The 17179-nt window shown below is 38.6% G+C and overlaps 1 protein-coding gene across 1 annotated transcript in view; it reads right to left on the reverse strand.

The window, feature by feature from the left end:
* LOC122551725 (low-density lipoprotein receptor-related protein 1-like) overlaps nt 1-17179 on the reverse strand; it is a 1892490-nt gene that overhangs the window by 797897 nt on the left and 1077414 nt on the right. Inside the window, exon 18 of the mRNA XM_043694091.1 lies at nt 2782-2898. Within this exon, the coding sequence (XP_043550026.1) occupies nt 2782-2898 (117 nt within the window). The remainder of the gene's footprint in view (nt 1-2781; nt 2899-17179) is intronic.

Below are 17179 nucleotides of genomic sequence, written 5' to 3' on the forward strand. Positions count from 1 at the left end.
TCCACCCTGGAGGCTTCCTGCCTCTATTCCTGATGAAGGACTTTTGCCTGAAACGTCGATTTTCCTGCTCCTCGGATGCTGCCTGACCTGCAGTGCTTTTCCAGTGCCACTCTAACCTAAACTGTGATTTCCAGCATCTGCAGTCCTCACTTTTGCTTAGAAGAACGTCTGTTCAAACAACGAAGTGGTAGATATACCTTCTTCTGGAAGGGTAAGTTTGAGGGTGAACCCAACTCCATATGCTAGATTTCATCAAATCAATTGAATCAATTGAGATCTCAGTGAGTTGTCTATGAGATAAATAAGCCTTGGACTTGTCCTATCCCAGAGGCCGAATACCACAGCTATCAATGTTTATTCCCAAACTATACAATCAACAGATGAGCCTGGATCAATTGTCTCCTGTCTGAAAGGGAGACAAGCTGATATTCCTTGGTGATTTCAATGACCAGAGCTGGATTGGATACAAACCTCTGGAAAGGCATGATTGTCAGAGAAGGCATAGAAAGGACAAACACCAATGGAGTTCTCCTGATGGCATATCATGCTGATACTGTTTTTCTCCGCTTATGTAAAACAAAAATGCATTTAGCATTTTTCTTATTTGAAGTATTTAATAAATGATACAGCAGTTTTTTTTTTAATAGTCTCTATCTTTGAAAGAACACAAGAATACCTTAACAAAGGATAATCTAACGTCTTTTCAGTAAGGAGAGTTCCTGATTTTAAAAGACATTGATGGAGGCATGATTTACAACTAAGAACTCTTTGTTAACAAGAAACATTATTGCAGAGATAATTAATGAAGCAGTAAAATGTAAATTAGTTTAATTTTCTAAATTTTTTTCCCAAAGTTTTGGATTTTGTAATTATTAGTAACAGGAGAGTCAATTTAATTGTTGAAGTTGCATTAAGTTTGCTTAATTGATTGCTTCTGAATTCTATTAACAATTTAAAAATATACTTTATTCAGTCATTTGAGAATTATCTCAAATCCCCTGATTACAGAGAAGAATAATACATAAGATTATTCAATATCTCAGACTTTTAGTTGCTGACAGAATATAATTTCTAATGGAATATTTATTCAATGTTTATTTGGTAACTGTAAGTTGGTTCCAAATAAACGACACATGATTTGAATCTCAGTTAACTGATTCCAATACCCAATTTTTAAATAGAGATTGAGGTGAGGCAGACATATAGACAGGGACAGAGAAAAACTGAGATGAGACATATAAATCCATCAGAAGAACTGTAAAGCTGTTAGGTTGAAAACCAGAAACAAAGAGAATTGTAAAGTCCCTTCTGTGGTATAATCCATAAATGCTGAACATTTTTAGAGAGGACAGTTAATAAAAGCTGTCTCTTTTGAATTCTAATTATCCTTTGGTTCCTCTTGCAAGTTTTGTCTCAGGTCATACACGTCCTGTGTTTGAACCACATTGAGATTACTTTACTGCTGGTTAGTTAAAGACCTGGAACTCCATCTTTACCAGCCCAGTGAATATACGATGCCAAATAGACTCCAAGTTTTTCAAGACAACAGGTCACTTATAGCTTTTCATTTGTAATTAGGATTGACCAATAGATGCTGGCCTTGCTAGCATGTCACATCTCACGGAATGTGAATGGCCCAGTGTGAAATCCAGGCTATGACGTTTTTGACAGCTTGAGAAATGCGAATTGCAAAATAAGCACATAGTGTATTGAATTTTACCAAAGCCATTGATGCTATTTTAGCAATTTACATGACTCTTTCAAGGTAGTCATTAAATATTGCAAAACCAAAGTCTAGATTAGCGTGGTGCTGGAAAAGCATAGTGGGTCAGCCAGCATTCAAGGAGGAAGAACTTTGACGTTTTGGGCAAAAGTCCTTCATCAGGAATGAAGGGCTTTTGCCTGAAATATTGATTTTCCTGCTCCTCGGATGCTGCCTGGCCTGCTGTGCTTTTCCAGCACCACTCTAATCTAGACTCTGATCTCCAGCATCTGTCGTCCTCACTTTCGCCCATTGTAAAACCAAAGCCTGTCCAGGGATTGGTGGATTGTTACTAAGACTTAACCCATTAAAAGCTTTATCTATACTATTAATTAACAATGTTTGGGTCATCAAACAATTGTAATTCATCAATTTTGTAAGGCCAAATACCCTCTATTTTCCTTTACTCAGCTCAAAAGCCATTCAAACAATTATTTATGGATGAAAAATGCAATTTCTTTCTGAATTTTTACTCAGTGGATTTCTCATGACTTTCAATTGTTTCATGTATATTTCATTCTTGGTACAATCTTTACTCCTCTTTTTTATCAACCATGATAATGCCTACAAGCTTTGATGAAACGAATTGAACTGCTGTAGCAATTATAATGATTTCAATGCTACTTTTAACCATCATATTCTTCACACTTCAGTGGAGCACTTACATCAATTGAACTCAAGTTAGTTTTAATCTTGCAGAAACTGCTCAGTTAAAACTTCAAGCAAGAAACGATAACTATCAGCATCAGAAATTAGCAGTCTTGCAGTGTAATGTGCCAGCTAGCTTTCAAAAATTGTCAGCTTCCCAGAGATCACATGATCATAAAAGCAGCAGCTTCATCAACTAATACTCTTCAGTATGGTTATCTACATTAAATCTACTTACAATATGAAAAAAATTTCCTTTACATACAAAAATGGATCTTTTGGAAGCAATATTTTTGATATAATATACATTCTAATTGACTAACTACCATACTGCCCTTAGGAATCAAATCAATTCTGAAGGAGACACTAACCACATGATACAGCTTCATCAGATCGATCTCCACAGTCATCTTCTAAATCACAAACCCATGACATTGGGATGCAACGGCCAGTGGTACAAGAAAACTGATTGGGTTGGCAAGTCTTTCCTGCAATGAAATAATATTGATCAGAACATATTAGATGTCAGGAATCAATATTATTTTGTATAACTGAACATTTTCAAAAGTGGATAGAAATCATTTATTTTTAAATTGAAATATGCCTAGAATTACCCACAAAGTGAGATCCGATTGTTTTAAAATATTTCAAATACAAGCAATTGCACAATTTAATCTTGAACATGTGCTTTGTGTAGCAAGAAAATCTCGTACTTCCTTATTACTCAACTGAATATAACCGCATCCCGTTTTAATGAAATACCGCATACATTTGTACCATTTCCATATAACATTACTGAATATGTTATAATGACACATTGTTAGGTTTTGGAGATGTGCAATCTCAGTTCCCTAACAGAGGCAGTTATGATACATAATGAATTTTTAAGATAGTTTATTAAGTTTCTTAAGAAGTTTACATTAATTGGATGAAAAAGAATAAAACTATGACAATTGAGGTTGATTCACATCTGGTAGACGTTGGAAAGGCCTTTAGTTGAGAGTATGTCACTCTTCCTACAGTTGTGAAAGCAGCATCCTTGCTGGCCAAAGTGATAGCGACCTTTAACCTGTATCTTTCTTCTGGTCTACATACAATCTGAACAAGACAGCTTTTTGACAAAGACTGCCCCCTCTAAGAGCTGCCCTCTGACTCTAAGCTTTTGTTAATATATCCTATTACTGGGGTTGGAAATCTTCACTGTGTCAATCACTTCTCTGAATGCTTTCAGTCAATGAGGAAGGGACAGCTACTCATGATGTCAAAATAAATATTGTCCCTTTGCCCACGTCTATTATAAGGTCAGTTTTCACTTGTCCTAAGAACAAACCTTTCTGTTTTTCCTAAACGTCTTGGGGTGGCTGGTGTCAGTGACCTAATAAGCTCAATAACCATTGTCTATATCTTGTCTTTTGTATTTTTTTAAGAGATTGTTCATATTTGGGGAAGGGAAGTAACTACTGTAGCAGCAATTACATGAGGTCCCATGTTACACAGGAAAAAAACAAGAGAAGGCCAGCTTTAAATGCATCCAAATTTCCAACACTATTTGTCTGTAAATGCTAATAGAACTCAATATACTCAGGCAAGTTTCTACCAAGCTAGTGATGAAGTGAAATAACTAAGATACTTCTAACTATTAAACAATTATCATGCAAGACATCGTTTGGCCTTGTGAATTTGTGCGGCTCTTGTGAGGGTATTATCCGCTTATTTAGTTTTATTACCAACTCTGAGTGAGATCGATAATATTTTCCATTCGTAGCTTGCACTTAGCACTTGACAGATCATGGAAAACAATGCAGGTTGTGCTCAACGCTATGAGTACCCAATGCAGTATCGTCATCTTCTCCCCCAGAACCTTCATAATCCTTTCTATCTAACACTTCCTGAACTGCCAATCTCAACTTACCCACCGCATCCACCATCTTGAACTGTAACTCCAATTTTTATCCTTAAACACAGTTTAGTTGTGCCCATCATTGCAGCAGCATTCCAATTATAGTTGCCAGGTATGCTTCAGAGTGCAGCATTAGTGTACCAAAGTGGACTACAAGTGGAGCAGAGATGGGTCATGGTGGGGCAGAGAGATTGGTATCCATGGACATGCAGTGTATGCAACTAAAGCTCTTGGACCATTCCCTGAGTTGCGAGTGCTGGATGTCCTGGATTGAGTCTGAATGAGAAATCAGTGAGCTGGAGTCACTAGATACCCCCTCTGGCTTGCCTGACAAGAATTGTTGACTTTGAGTTTCTATCTCATGGATGTCAGGATAGGATACTGCATATCAATGAGTTGAGATTAAGGAACAATGTGGGTGTTACTGAGTGATAATTCCTATTATTAGGCTTCTTGCTGTTCACGAGTGAGAATCTTGTTTTGACATCTGGAATTTAGTTGGAAAATAGGATTTGTTGCTGCCAGTATTGAGACAGGCCTTGGCTAACTTTTCACATAATTCTCCCAAATTTTTAACCATATTGCTCACATGGGAAAATTCTACCATGTGACTCTTTTTAGCAATACTTAAAATTTGAAGCAATGTTATCAACAAAGTGGATAATGTAGAACTTCACAAGACCACAGACATATTGGCAGACAAGCAACAGATAAAATTTAATGTAGAGGAGGGTGAAGCAATCCATTGGGCTATTAAGAATGCAGAGAGACGTTTCAAACAAAGGGTGCAATTCTTAAGGGATTGCAGGAGCAGAGAAGATGGCAAAACAGCTTTAGAGAACTGTTAGTGTATGGCATTCTCAGTTTAACAAAAGAAACTTTGGAAAGATCTCATCAGAAAACATAACAGCAAAAGGCTTCACTCTTCTTTCTCAATGACGTCCTTTAAAGACACTTGAAACCAGTGAAATAATACTCCCATTCTTCACTCTGGGACAGTTCCAGCAGATTGGAAAACAGCAAATGTGACACCATTGTTTAAAAAAGGTGGTAGACAAAATATGGGGAATTATAAGCTGGTTAGCTTAACTTCTGTGGTGGGGAAAATGCTCAAAACTATCATCAAGAGAGAAACAGCAAGACTTTTAGATTTAAATTGTCTCACTGGACAGTTGCAGCATGGGTTCATGAAAGCTGGTCATGTTTAACTAATTTACTGGAATTCTGTGAAGACATTATGAGTGTAATGTACAATGGGGATCCAGTAAATGTGGTGTATCTGGATTTCCAAAAGGCATTCGATATGGTGCCACCTGAAAGGCTGCTACATAAGATAAAGGTGCACAACATTATGGGCAATGTATTAGCATGAATAACAGATTAGTTAACTAACAGGAAGCCAAGATTGGGGATAAATGGGTACTTTTCTGGTTGGCAATCAGTGACAAGTCGTGTGCCTCAGGGATCAGTGTTGGGACTGCAATTGTTAACAGTTTACATAACTGATTTGGAATTGGGGACCAAATATATAGTGTGTGAAAGTTTATGGATGACATTAAGATGAGTGGTAGAGCAAAGTGTGCAGAGGACTCTGTAAGTTTCCAGAGAGATATTGATAGTTTAAGTGAGTGGGCAAAAATGTGGCAGATGGAATACAATGTTGATAAATGTGAAGTCATCCGATTTGATAGGAATAACAGTAAAAAGTACTATTGGAATGGTAAAAAATTGCATCATGCTACTGTGCAGAGGGATCTGGGTGTCATGAATCGCATAAGGTTGGTCTGCATGTGCAACAGGTACATTAGTTGGTCTATAATGTTATTTCATCAGTGCAAATTGGCTATAACGTGGTTGATGAATTGCGGATGTTGATTGCATAACGCAAACTTTCTGCTGAATAGATATAGAGTGTTTTTTCATAACACAATCTTCTACAGCATGATTTTCTATAGCAGAAGGTTACAGAGGAACACAATTGTCACGTTATAGCAGAATGACCTGTAATTAAGAAGGCAAATGGAATTTTGTCCTGCATTGCTGGAGGGATTGAGTTTAAAAGCAGGGAGGTTATTTTGCAGCTTTTTTGGGTGCTGGTGAGCCCACACCTGGAGCACTGCATGCAGTTTTTGTCTCCTTAATTGAGAAAGGATGTATTGGCACAGGAAGGAGTGAAGAGGAGATTCAATAGGTTGATTTTGGAGTTGAGCGAGTTGGTTTATGAGGACAGAATGAGTTGACTGGGATTATATTCACTGGAATTTAGAAGAATGAGAAAGAATCTTATAGAAACATATAAAATTATGAAGGGAATAGATAACATAGAAACAGGGAGGTTGTTTCAACTGGTGGGTGAAACAGAAAGCAGAGGGCATAGTCTCAAAATTAGGGGGACCAGATTTAGGACCGAGTTGAGGAGGAACTTCTTCACCCAAAGGGTTATGAATCTGTGGAATTCCTTGCCCAGTGAAGGAGTTAAGGCTTCCTCATTGAATGTTTTTAAACTTAAGATAGATAATTTTTTGAACAGTAAAGGAATTGAGGATTATGGTCAGAGGGTGGGTAAGTAGAGCTGAGGTCATGCAAAGATCAGCCATGATATTATTGAATGGCGGAGCGGGCTCAAAGGCATAGATGGCTGACTCCTGCTGCTGGTTCTTATGTTCTTACTTAAATTATGAGACCATAGAGCAAAGCTCTGAACATTCCCTTGTGATTCTCTCCATTACTGTCTCTCCTTGAGACACATAAAAACAAGATAACTCATTGACTTTTCTCACTGAACTCAAAGAAAACAAAATAACTCAAGGCTTTTTCCAGCTATTTGGATTATTTTTATGCTATTACTTTTATGCACATCAGCTCTTATGGATCATTTCTTCAGAACTGGACCCATTATGGTTCTTCTTATCTGTTTTTCTCTAGGTCATAAATTTCAACCTAGTAAATATTTTAGCAATTGTCTTACAGGTAACTTGATAGTCATTTAGCTTAAGTTGCATGATGCCTTGAAAATTGTTTTGACAGACAGGTATAAAATGAATTTCTGATATTTGCAAAAAGAATGTCATCTTCACAGAATTAAAAAAAAAACACAACCCATTTACTTTTACTTCAGAACTCAAGTTCCCAAGCAACAATAAAATGTTCTAAAGAATCATCAAATTTTGCTGAATTTTCTGGGCTCACAGCTTTAGGAAAACCACATAAAGTTTTGCAAAAATAAATAATTAGCAAATTACAGGTTAGTTAGCTTCTCTTATGCAACTTTGTGTATCTTATGTGTACATAGTACATAACCTCTTGATGCTTTATTTCAATTCACTCAGGGCATGTAGGCTGAAACAGCATTTATTGCCCTGAGTTACTCCTGAGAAGGTGGTGATGAAGAGAAGGTTACTCTTTAGTTACTCCTGAGAAGGTGGTGATGAGTTACTTTCTTGAACTGCTGCAATCTACCTCACCTAAATAGATCCAAAATGTCATTAGGGAGAAAGTTTCAGAATTATGATCTAGCAACACTGAGGATTCTCACTTTATTTGTGTAGGGTTAGAACAATAGGTATCTTTGTTGTCTTGGAATCCCTCCCTGTTGAAGAAAGTGAAAGTTACCCAACACTACATCTTGGAGATAGAAGTCCAAAGCCTTTAACAACAACAACAGTAGCATTAACAATAAGCAACTCTTACTGCACTTATGACATACATACAATTATGTGGTCTATAAAAGTCTGAGTGAATATTCTTTATGCTGAATCTCCATACTCCACGAACTAGTCTTGAAGAAATGTCTAACATTGCTACCACAATTAGTGAATGAAACACCACTCTTCATCCTCAATTTCCTCCTTAATACTTACTATAATCCTTCCCACATTAGTGCCTGCATTAAGTCAGGATCATGACACGTCTGATTCAAGCATGAAGAATTCTTCATGTCTACTTTAGTCAATGCTCTTTCCTCAGTGAAGGTCATTTATGATGAGCACATTAGCACAGTTAAAATTGTGTTTCTCATATGTTATTTCTTGAAAAAAATAAGAACAAATTAACACAACAGATTATGAGACTAACATATAATTACTACTGTAATCTTACACAACCTTTCAAATCCTAGAGATCTAGGATTGCAAAATTCCTCCTCCAAAATATATCAACAATTGCATGCTCAGATATAAGGAGCTCTTTACAGTGAGGTTGTTGTGTTGCCATTATTTCTTAGACCATGTGTCCTCTGCTTATGTGAACATTTGTTCTCAAGAAATAACAGCAGTGAGGATGTAACATGAGGATGTAACATAATGATGCAACCAACATAAACAGATCACAATGGGTTTTCATAGCATGAAATGTTTTGAATTAAAGACTTGTTTTTATTTCTCCTACTTGATTTGAATTTTATTTTAACAGCTCCTTGCATTTTGTACAGGCTATTATTTCCTGTTAGGTGAATTGCACACAGGTAGCAATAGCTAGTCACGCTGAACTGATTTTCCTGGGTATTAGCACTTGTGCAACATAAAACTTTTTTTTAGCACAGCAGATTGTTATTTCAGATGGTTTACCAACTGCATTTTCTTTTACTATTCATATATATCATGTGCAATAACTTGACTACAACATGGGTCCTGCATTCCTCAACTTTTTTAGATTTTTTTTTAGATTTTTAGATTACATTAGCACTGGTTAGCACTGTTGCCTTGCAGCGCCAGAGACCCGGGTTCAATTCCCGCCTCAGGCGACTGACTGTGTGGAGCTTGCACGTTCTCCCCGTGTCTGCGTGGGTTTCCTCCGGGTGCTCTGGTTTCCTCCCACAGTCCAAAGATGTGCAGGGCCAGGTGAATTGGCCATGCTAAATTTCCCGTAGTGTTAGGTAAGGGGTAAATGTAGGGGTAGGGGTGGGTTCGCTTCGGCGGGTCGGTGTGGACTTGTTGGGCCGAAGGGCCTGTTTCCACACTGTAATGTAATCTAATCATGTAATCCACCCATACCCCTACATTTACCCCTTACCTAACACTACGGGCAATTTAGCATGGCCAATTCACCTGACCTGCACATCTTTTGGACTGTGGGAGGAAACCGGAGCACCCAGAGGAAACCCACGCAGACACGGGGAGAACGTGCAAACTCCACACAGTCAGTCGCCTTAGGCGGGAATTGAACCCGGGTCTCCGGCGCTGTGAGGCAGCAGTGCTAACCACTGTGCCACCGTGGCCACTGTGCCACTTTCATTCAGCCACTTCCACTAGGTGTCTTGCAAAGACCTTCAAGTTATTGACATTGGGTCCATTATGTAGCTCAACAGCCATACAAACTGTCTCTTTTTGCTGCAAACTTAAGAACACCTTTGACATTTTTTTTAGTTGGTAGCTCTGTCACAAAGACATGAAGTCACGGTGTCAATTTCAGAAAATTCCCGATGAAGGGCTCCTGCCCGAAAGCTTGATTTTCCTGCTCCTTGGATGCTGACTGACCTGCTGTGCTTTTCCAGGAACACTCTAATTTTAACTCTAATCTCCAGCATCTGCAGTCCTCACTTTTGCCTAGTTGGTGTTGAGTGCCAGGTTTGGGGAAGTATGGTGTCAAGTGAGTTTGGTCCCAAGTGTGTAGGGGTAGAGAGCCAAGTGATAAGATATCAAATGCAGGGGCTACATCATGGTGACTGGGAGATGGTATGTCCGGTGATTGATGTAATGACAGTTTTAGAGCCAGCATTGGGTGGTGTAGTGTTTGTACTGGGGCTTGGGGGTGGGATATCAGAGATGGAACAGGGAGATATTGGATCTTAGTAGTGGTGAAGGTTTGTCAGACCCAATGGCTGGGAAGAGGTTTGGGTCTTAGGTGATTCCAGGGAGATGGACCCAGAACAAAACAGTGTCAGGTACAAGGGAAAAGGGACATTGGGTTAGGTTCAACGGGTTGTGAGGGATTTGCAAATGCATGATGCAAGTTTGGTGGTGGGGGATAGGGGTGTAGGGGAGAGCTGGTCTGTTGATTATTTACTCAGGGGTTAGACTAAGCATTTACATTCTAACTTTTCCTGAGTAACAATTTATGTAACTGCAGTGGGACACTCCAAAATCTCTGGTTTCTGTGGATATTTTCAGTGGGTACTATGCATATGACAGTTGCCCAGCTGAAACTTCAACTTCCCAGACAATTCTTTCAGTGTTTTCAATCACGGATATTCCACATGATCCTCAGGCGCAACTACCATTTACAGTGTAGAAGTGATTAACTGGCCATCAAACACCCAGGTCAGTACCATTAACTTAATCAATTGAAGTTAATTTGCAATACTGTACTGTAAGATTTTGTTCAGAGAAACAAGTGTTTGACAACTTTGAGCAAAATTTCCTGAATATTTGAAATTAAGTAAATTTTGAGTATACTTGCTTGATGTGTTTTTAAGAAAAAGATATAATTAGTCCAGGATCATGACTCTGACCTGCAAACTTTGCCTGACAGTAGATGACATTTCACTTTTTAAAATACACGGATTACAAAATTAGGGATTATTTTACAATCTTGCTAGTACATGTTAAACGACAATTAAAATGGGCAAATCACTTATTTTTGAATAAATGATTACGTGGCCCATACAACTTTATGAGATTAGCTAGAGGAGTACTCTCAATTTCACTGTAAAACTATCGGTACAAGTCATAATCAATGGAACTGCCCTGCTAGTTTGTGCACATAATGGACTCTCAACATTGATCTCTTTAACTTTGAGAAATTACCATTTATATTACTTCAATACAATATCTATAAAAATCAAATATTAACTTTAATATTTAATGAGTAAACTTAAGATCAAAATGGGAAGTTTGTCACTCAAGTAAAAGCAAAGAAACATAAAGTATGAATATCACAATTAATCATTTCATCTTTTTGTGCATTGCTTAACTTTTCCTGACACTGATGCTGACAGTTTCCAGTTGGATTATTCCAACTAATTTTATGACAATATACCATTCAATTGATTTAATATAGACAATATGTAATCTCCATTCACATGGAACTGTTTTACGTCCTATAATTAGCATGTGACTTCAAAATTTTAGAATGTGTTTTATTGTAAAGCTTCCCCAGAATATGAGTATTGGTAGTTGCAAAATTTTGACTTGCTTACACCTAAGGTATTAATCAGTCTACTGGGTTGAGGAGATTTTAACTTTTCCCACTTGAGGGAATTTGGGAAATCTTTGATTATAACTGGAGGTGCTAAACTTACTGTTCTATTTCACCGAACTCCATTTTCCTTGGATTGTCTGCTAGGTAGCCTGATAAATCTACATAAATTGAGGTTCTACAACATACATAAGATGCATTAATGCCTTTTATAGTTGGGCAGAATGTCTGTCATGATATTCTGCTCATTAAACCTTAAAGTACAATGGAACAGTCTGGGAAAGATGAGAACTAAATTAATATGTGAGAGATCAGCAACCGGAGGTGTTCTACTCTTGATTTGCATGAATAATATAGGGATGATGTCACTCCAGGTGCATCACTTTCCTTTCCTTTATTACCATAAACACACCATAAGTTACGTTATCTTGTCTCTGGGTCATTCAATATTTGCTAGACAACAAACACCAAGTATAAATTGAACAACAGGTATGATTTCAGGTAGATTTACAGTGGTCACAATACTATAACAAATACTGCAATGAAACTCTTGCATTATCAAGTGTTTGCTGAAGAATCCTTTTAAACCTCTGGCTAAATGCTCAAGCTACCCTTTAATAACAGGAGTAAAACCTATTACAAGTTGAAAGCCAGGCATTTAGTGAGCTTCCTCACTCAAAAATAGCTCCATGAACGTTATCAATCAGATCAGCTGTACACCTGCTGTCAAAGTGCTTGAAACAGAAAGGATTAAAAGCAAGACTGCTACCTACTTTTCTTTTATTTTTAAAAACACAATTTAGACAGTCTGATAATGCATCCTAAGAATAGAATTTATGGTAATTTACTAAAGGACTTGCTACAAATACTGTAACTTACCCAATATTTCCTAAATTACAAAAAGCACAGCACTGCAAAGCATTCCACATACACAATTGCAAAATCTATTTTTAAACTTCTACAAAGTATCAGTGAAGACTAACAAAGCCATTAATGTTAAGATTGAGATGGTGATTACAGTATGTGATAGATTGGACCCATTGAGATTTCACATTAAGCCAAACTGAAAATGTATCATTCGAAGCAACTTTAAATGTGCTTTATTGCTATGTGGGGAGAACTTAGAGCATTACTTACATAAATCTTACACTAGAATAAATTGGCAGAAAAAGCTGGAGATTTGTGGGATGTTTCTCTCTTGCAACCTATCTCCAAAATAAATTCCTCAAATTTTAATAGGCTTTGGCTAAATCAGTTAACACCTGCATAAATGTTCAAAGGCACATTCTCTGCCCTTTTATACCTAAGCATTGCAACAAGGGATGCTAAAACTCATGGAGGATTGCATTTTACACATCTAAGCAGTCTTCAGTCTGTTCATTTCTCAGTTAACATTACAATTGCATCCGGCTGGCCTTTGGAATCAATTAAATGCAAAAGGTTTCACACGATTTTCATGTTTGAATGCCCAGTTTTAAGATATGCATGATTCGTGGATGAAAGCCACTTTCATGGCATTATAGTTTCAGTGTAGTCGAGACATGTTGAGAGCATTATTGAAATAACTGACAAAACAAAAAAGAAGTATAATTTATTCATTTCACATCAATGAATGGAGAAACCACAACGAAATCCAGAGTGGAGTCCCAGAAGCATTTGATTTTTCCCTCAAGTTAGCACCAACTAGCAGCTCTTGTAACTATCTAGGCTGTAGATGTAAAGGGTTTTGTTATTCATTGGGTATCAGCTTACAAGCTCAGGATTGAGTTACAAATGAATGAATGAATCAGTTTATTATCATATGTATTTTCAGATGAGAAAACGAATACAATACAGTGAAAAGCTTTCCACTGTCATCACAGTCCAGCGCCATTTTGAATAGTTTTAAGAACAAGAAAAAAAGACATACTTTAAAGAGAATCCATCAGTCCTGAGCCAGCTCATCATCAATGCTGCTTGCGCCACCATCCCTCCTCTACCACGTCGTCGCTGCCTTCACCAGACCCACCAACATCAGAGTTGCGTCTCTTGCCACTAGGCCCACCTTAATGTCACCGTGATACTGTTCTGCCACCGCTTCCCTGTTGTAAGTGCTGTATCCAAACAACACCAAAGTCGCCAATCCTCAGCCATTTTTCAGTGCTGGGCCCACCTCACTGGCATCGCCTTTGTAGCACCCACTGATTCCAATTACAGGACTCGTTCTTGACCCGCAAATGTAAGTAGACGCTCACTCTACGTCCATGTTGTGCCCAGAGGAGCCCATGCTGGACTCCCTCACCATCTACAATCCTGTCCGAGCTCAGGACAAGAGATAAGTGCAGGAAAAGAGAAGAAAAAGAAACAAGAAAAGAGAAGAAAGGTAAAGAAAAACAGTCGGAATGGACGGGCCCTGGCTCAGGAGCCCAGCTCCATCGCCACCTTGATGATGCCTGATGCTAGGCAAAGTGTAGTTCCTGAAAGGGGCATGCATCAAACAAAAAGAAATTTCAGCTTGAAAGCAGGAATGTGAGGACTATGGGCTGTTTTATAGACAATGACTGACACTCCATTACAAGTGTGTACAAAACAAGCTTGACTGACTTTGCTTCAACATTGCTGCTCTAGAAGAAAGCAGATTAGCTGTCACAGGCTTTAATTGAGAGGGTAATTACTTCTGCCACAGGCACAGAAAGAGTGCTGCAGATTGTCATGAACATGGTGCAGAATTTGTAGTGAACGACCAGCCGACACTTCTAAATAAGTCATTGGTGGCAACCTGGAAGCACTTCATCATTGTGCAATTATTATCTAACAGGCTTATTTGAAATCACAAGCTTTCTCTATGTCAGGTGAAGTGAAAAGAAGCACTCAGGAACAGATTTCTGAACTATAACCTGGTGTCGTGTGATTTTTGACTTTGTCCACCCTCGTCCAACACTAGCACCTCCATATCACAATTATCATCTGTTGGAGACAAAGTCAACATCATACATGCCCTCCCTGCTTTTATTCAAAGATTCTCTCAGTTGCATTCTGCAGTGTATGTATTCAGAAAGAATGATATTCATGGCCAATGTGCCTCAGTCACCAAGGTTAAGCAAGATCAATGACTTCCTAAATTTTGTGGTCTTAATTGTCTCTGCTTCATCAATACTTTCTGTCAAAGTGGACATCACCACAAGATATCATGGTATCACCAAAGTCTGGACATTGGCATAATTGAATCTAGTCATTATGAGAAGTCATATCTGTATTGTATTCTCCATACTCACAGTCTTACAGAACAGACTAAGAAACCAATCACTCTCTTGTCAGCAGCAGAGCAAAACTGTAACCCTGAAGGTTTCAAAATTCTAAACACAATGTGCTGCCGTATTCCAATATCCCTTGCACAAGTAATGATGCTAAATGCGAACAAGTTGCACTGTCATGAGAACGAGACATCAAAGGTTAACCAGGAGTGCTGATGTTAATATCAATGAAGCTGAAAAGTCACTGAGGTTGATCATGGAGTGGCAGGAGCATCACTTGGTAAAGGTGAAACCGGTAAGAAAGATTGTTTTGAGACCTACTTGGCTGAGTTAATACCAGTCACTGATGCAAATAAAACCAAAATCCTACTTAATACACATTGTAAATACTGTTAAAACATTGCACAATCTGAAAGTAGCCCAGATAATTCTGTAAAAATTGGAGATACTCTGCATATTAACATTGAAACAACTTCTCTCAAGAAATCCAAACTGGCTGTGATATTTGAAATCTAAGAGGCATGTATACAGGGGTCAAGAAACCACTTGCTCCCCTGAAATAGTCTGATTTACCAACAACCATGCTGTTGTACCAAATGTTCGTGTGACCAATATTCCTGTGCAGTGAACATCTCCCAATCCACTCTTAATGCACTCTTAAATCTTCCACTCATGGATGAGTTAGACAATAAAGGTACGCATGGAAAATGGCGCAGTTTTCAAGTATTCTGCAAAAATGAGGCGAGGAAACATTATTTCACACAACAGGAAGACACAGCCTGGAAGTGTGGAGAGGGCAAGATTCATTATGGTATTCAAGAAGGTATTGGAATGTTGTTTAACTATAAACAATATGCAGAGTTAAAGATGGAGAGTGATGTAAAGTTAAAATGTTCAGGGAGCCGGTACAGACATGATGGGTTGAAAGGTTTACTTCTGCACGGCAACAATATTTACATTCAGTAATTCATCATTTGACCTTGAGATACCTAATGAACAGCAGAGCACTGGCAAGGGCACAATCCTAGTTGAACCACTCAAGCGCGGAAAGTCTTTTGCCAAGTGTTTATGACCTTCTCCTTCACTACTGGAAGAGAGGCTCCATTTACAGAAAATGTGCAACTTCATGATCAACAAATGATATAAAAACAAAGCTGACAAAAGTGTTATGATCCCAAGTGATGATCTTAATGGACAAGTCGGATGCCAGAATAAAAGATAGATCTTTCTTTTTCTTTGGTTAACTAAGATGATGACTAGTGATTGAAATAAAATCACAGAATTTCATTACATGAATTTAGTAGAGTGATATATGCTTCTTGTCAGATTTGGGAGTTTAAAGAGAGTTCAAGGGTTACTGTGGATTACATCTGCAATAAATGCTGTTGGTTCCGAATCTTATCAGATCGAATGGATCAGTTGGAGAGACAGTAAGAAGCAATGAGGAAATTGCAACAGCAGCAGTATGTGATTGATGGCAGTTATAGGATGAGGGGGATGTCTCAGATACAGTGACACAGATGGGTTAACTTCAGGAAAGGTAAAAGAGGTAGGCAGCTAGTGTAGGAGTCTTCTGTGGCTATACCCATTTCAAACAAGTATGCTGTTTCAGAAAATGTAGAGGGTAATGGTTTCTCGGGGAACATAGCACGAACAGCCAAGTTTCTGGTATTGAGACTGGCTCTAATGCAATGAGGGGTAGGTTGGGTTAATTGCATTAGGGGATTCTTTAGTCCGACGTTTCTGTAGCCAGCAGTGAAAAATCAGAATGGTGCGTTGCTTCCCTGGTGCCAGGATCAAGCAGAGGGGCCAGCAAGAGGTCATTGTACACATTGGAACCAGCAACATAGGATTCTGAAGGGAGATTACGGAGAGTTAGGCAGGAATTTAAAAAGGAGGTCCTCGAGAGTAGTAATGTCTGGATTACTCCCGGTGCTACGAGCTAGTGAGGGCAGGAATAGGAGAATAGAGTAGATGAATGCATGGTTGAGGAGCTGGTGTATGGGAGAAGGATTCACATTTTTGGACCATTGGAATGTCTTTTAGAGTAGAAGTGACCTGTACAAGAAGGACAGATTGCACCTAAATTGGAAGGGGCTAATGTACTGGCAGGGAGATTTGCTAGAGCTGCTCAGGAGGATTTAAGCTAGTGAGATGGGGAGGGGGTGGTGGGGGGAGACCCATGGAGATAGTGAGGAAAGAGATCAATCTGAAACCAGTAAGTTGAGAACAGAGTCGAGTCAAACTGTCAGGGCAGGCAGGGACAAGGTAGGACTAAAAAATTAAACTCCATTTATTTCAACTGTCTCCCCTAACAGGGAAGACAGTTGAAATCAGGGCATGGTTAGGAACATGGGACTGGGATATCATAGCAATTACAGAAACATGGCTCAGGGATGGACAGGACTGGCAGCTTAATGATCCAGGTTACAAATGCTATAGGAAGGATAGAAAGGGAGGCAAGAGAGGAGGGGGAGTGGCATTTTTGATAAGGGATTACAT

This window comes from Chiloscyllium plagiosum, chromosome 7, assembly GCF_004010195.1.
Source record: "Chiloscyllium plagiosum isolate BGI_BamShark_2017 chromosome 7, ASM401019v2, whole genome shotgun sequence".
Taxonomy (NCBI): domain Eukaryota; kingdom Metazoa; phylum Chordata; class Chondrichthyes; order Orectolobiformes; family Hemiscylliidae; genus Chiloscyllium; species Chiloscyllium plagiosum.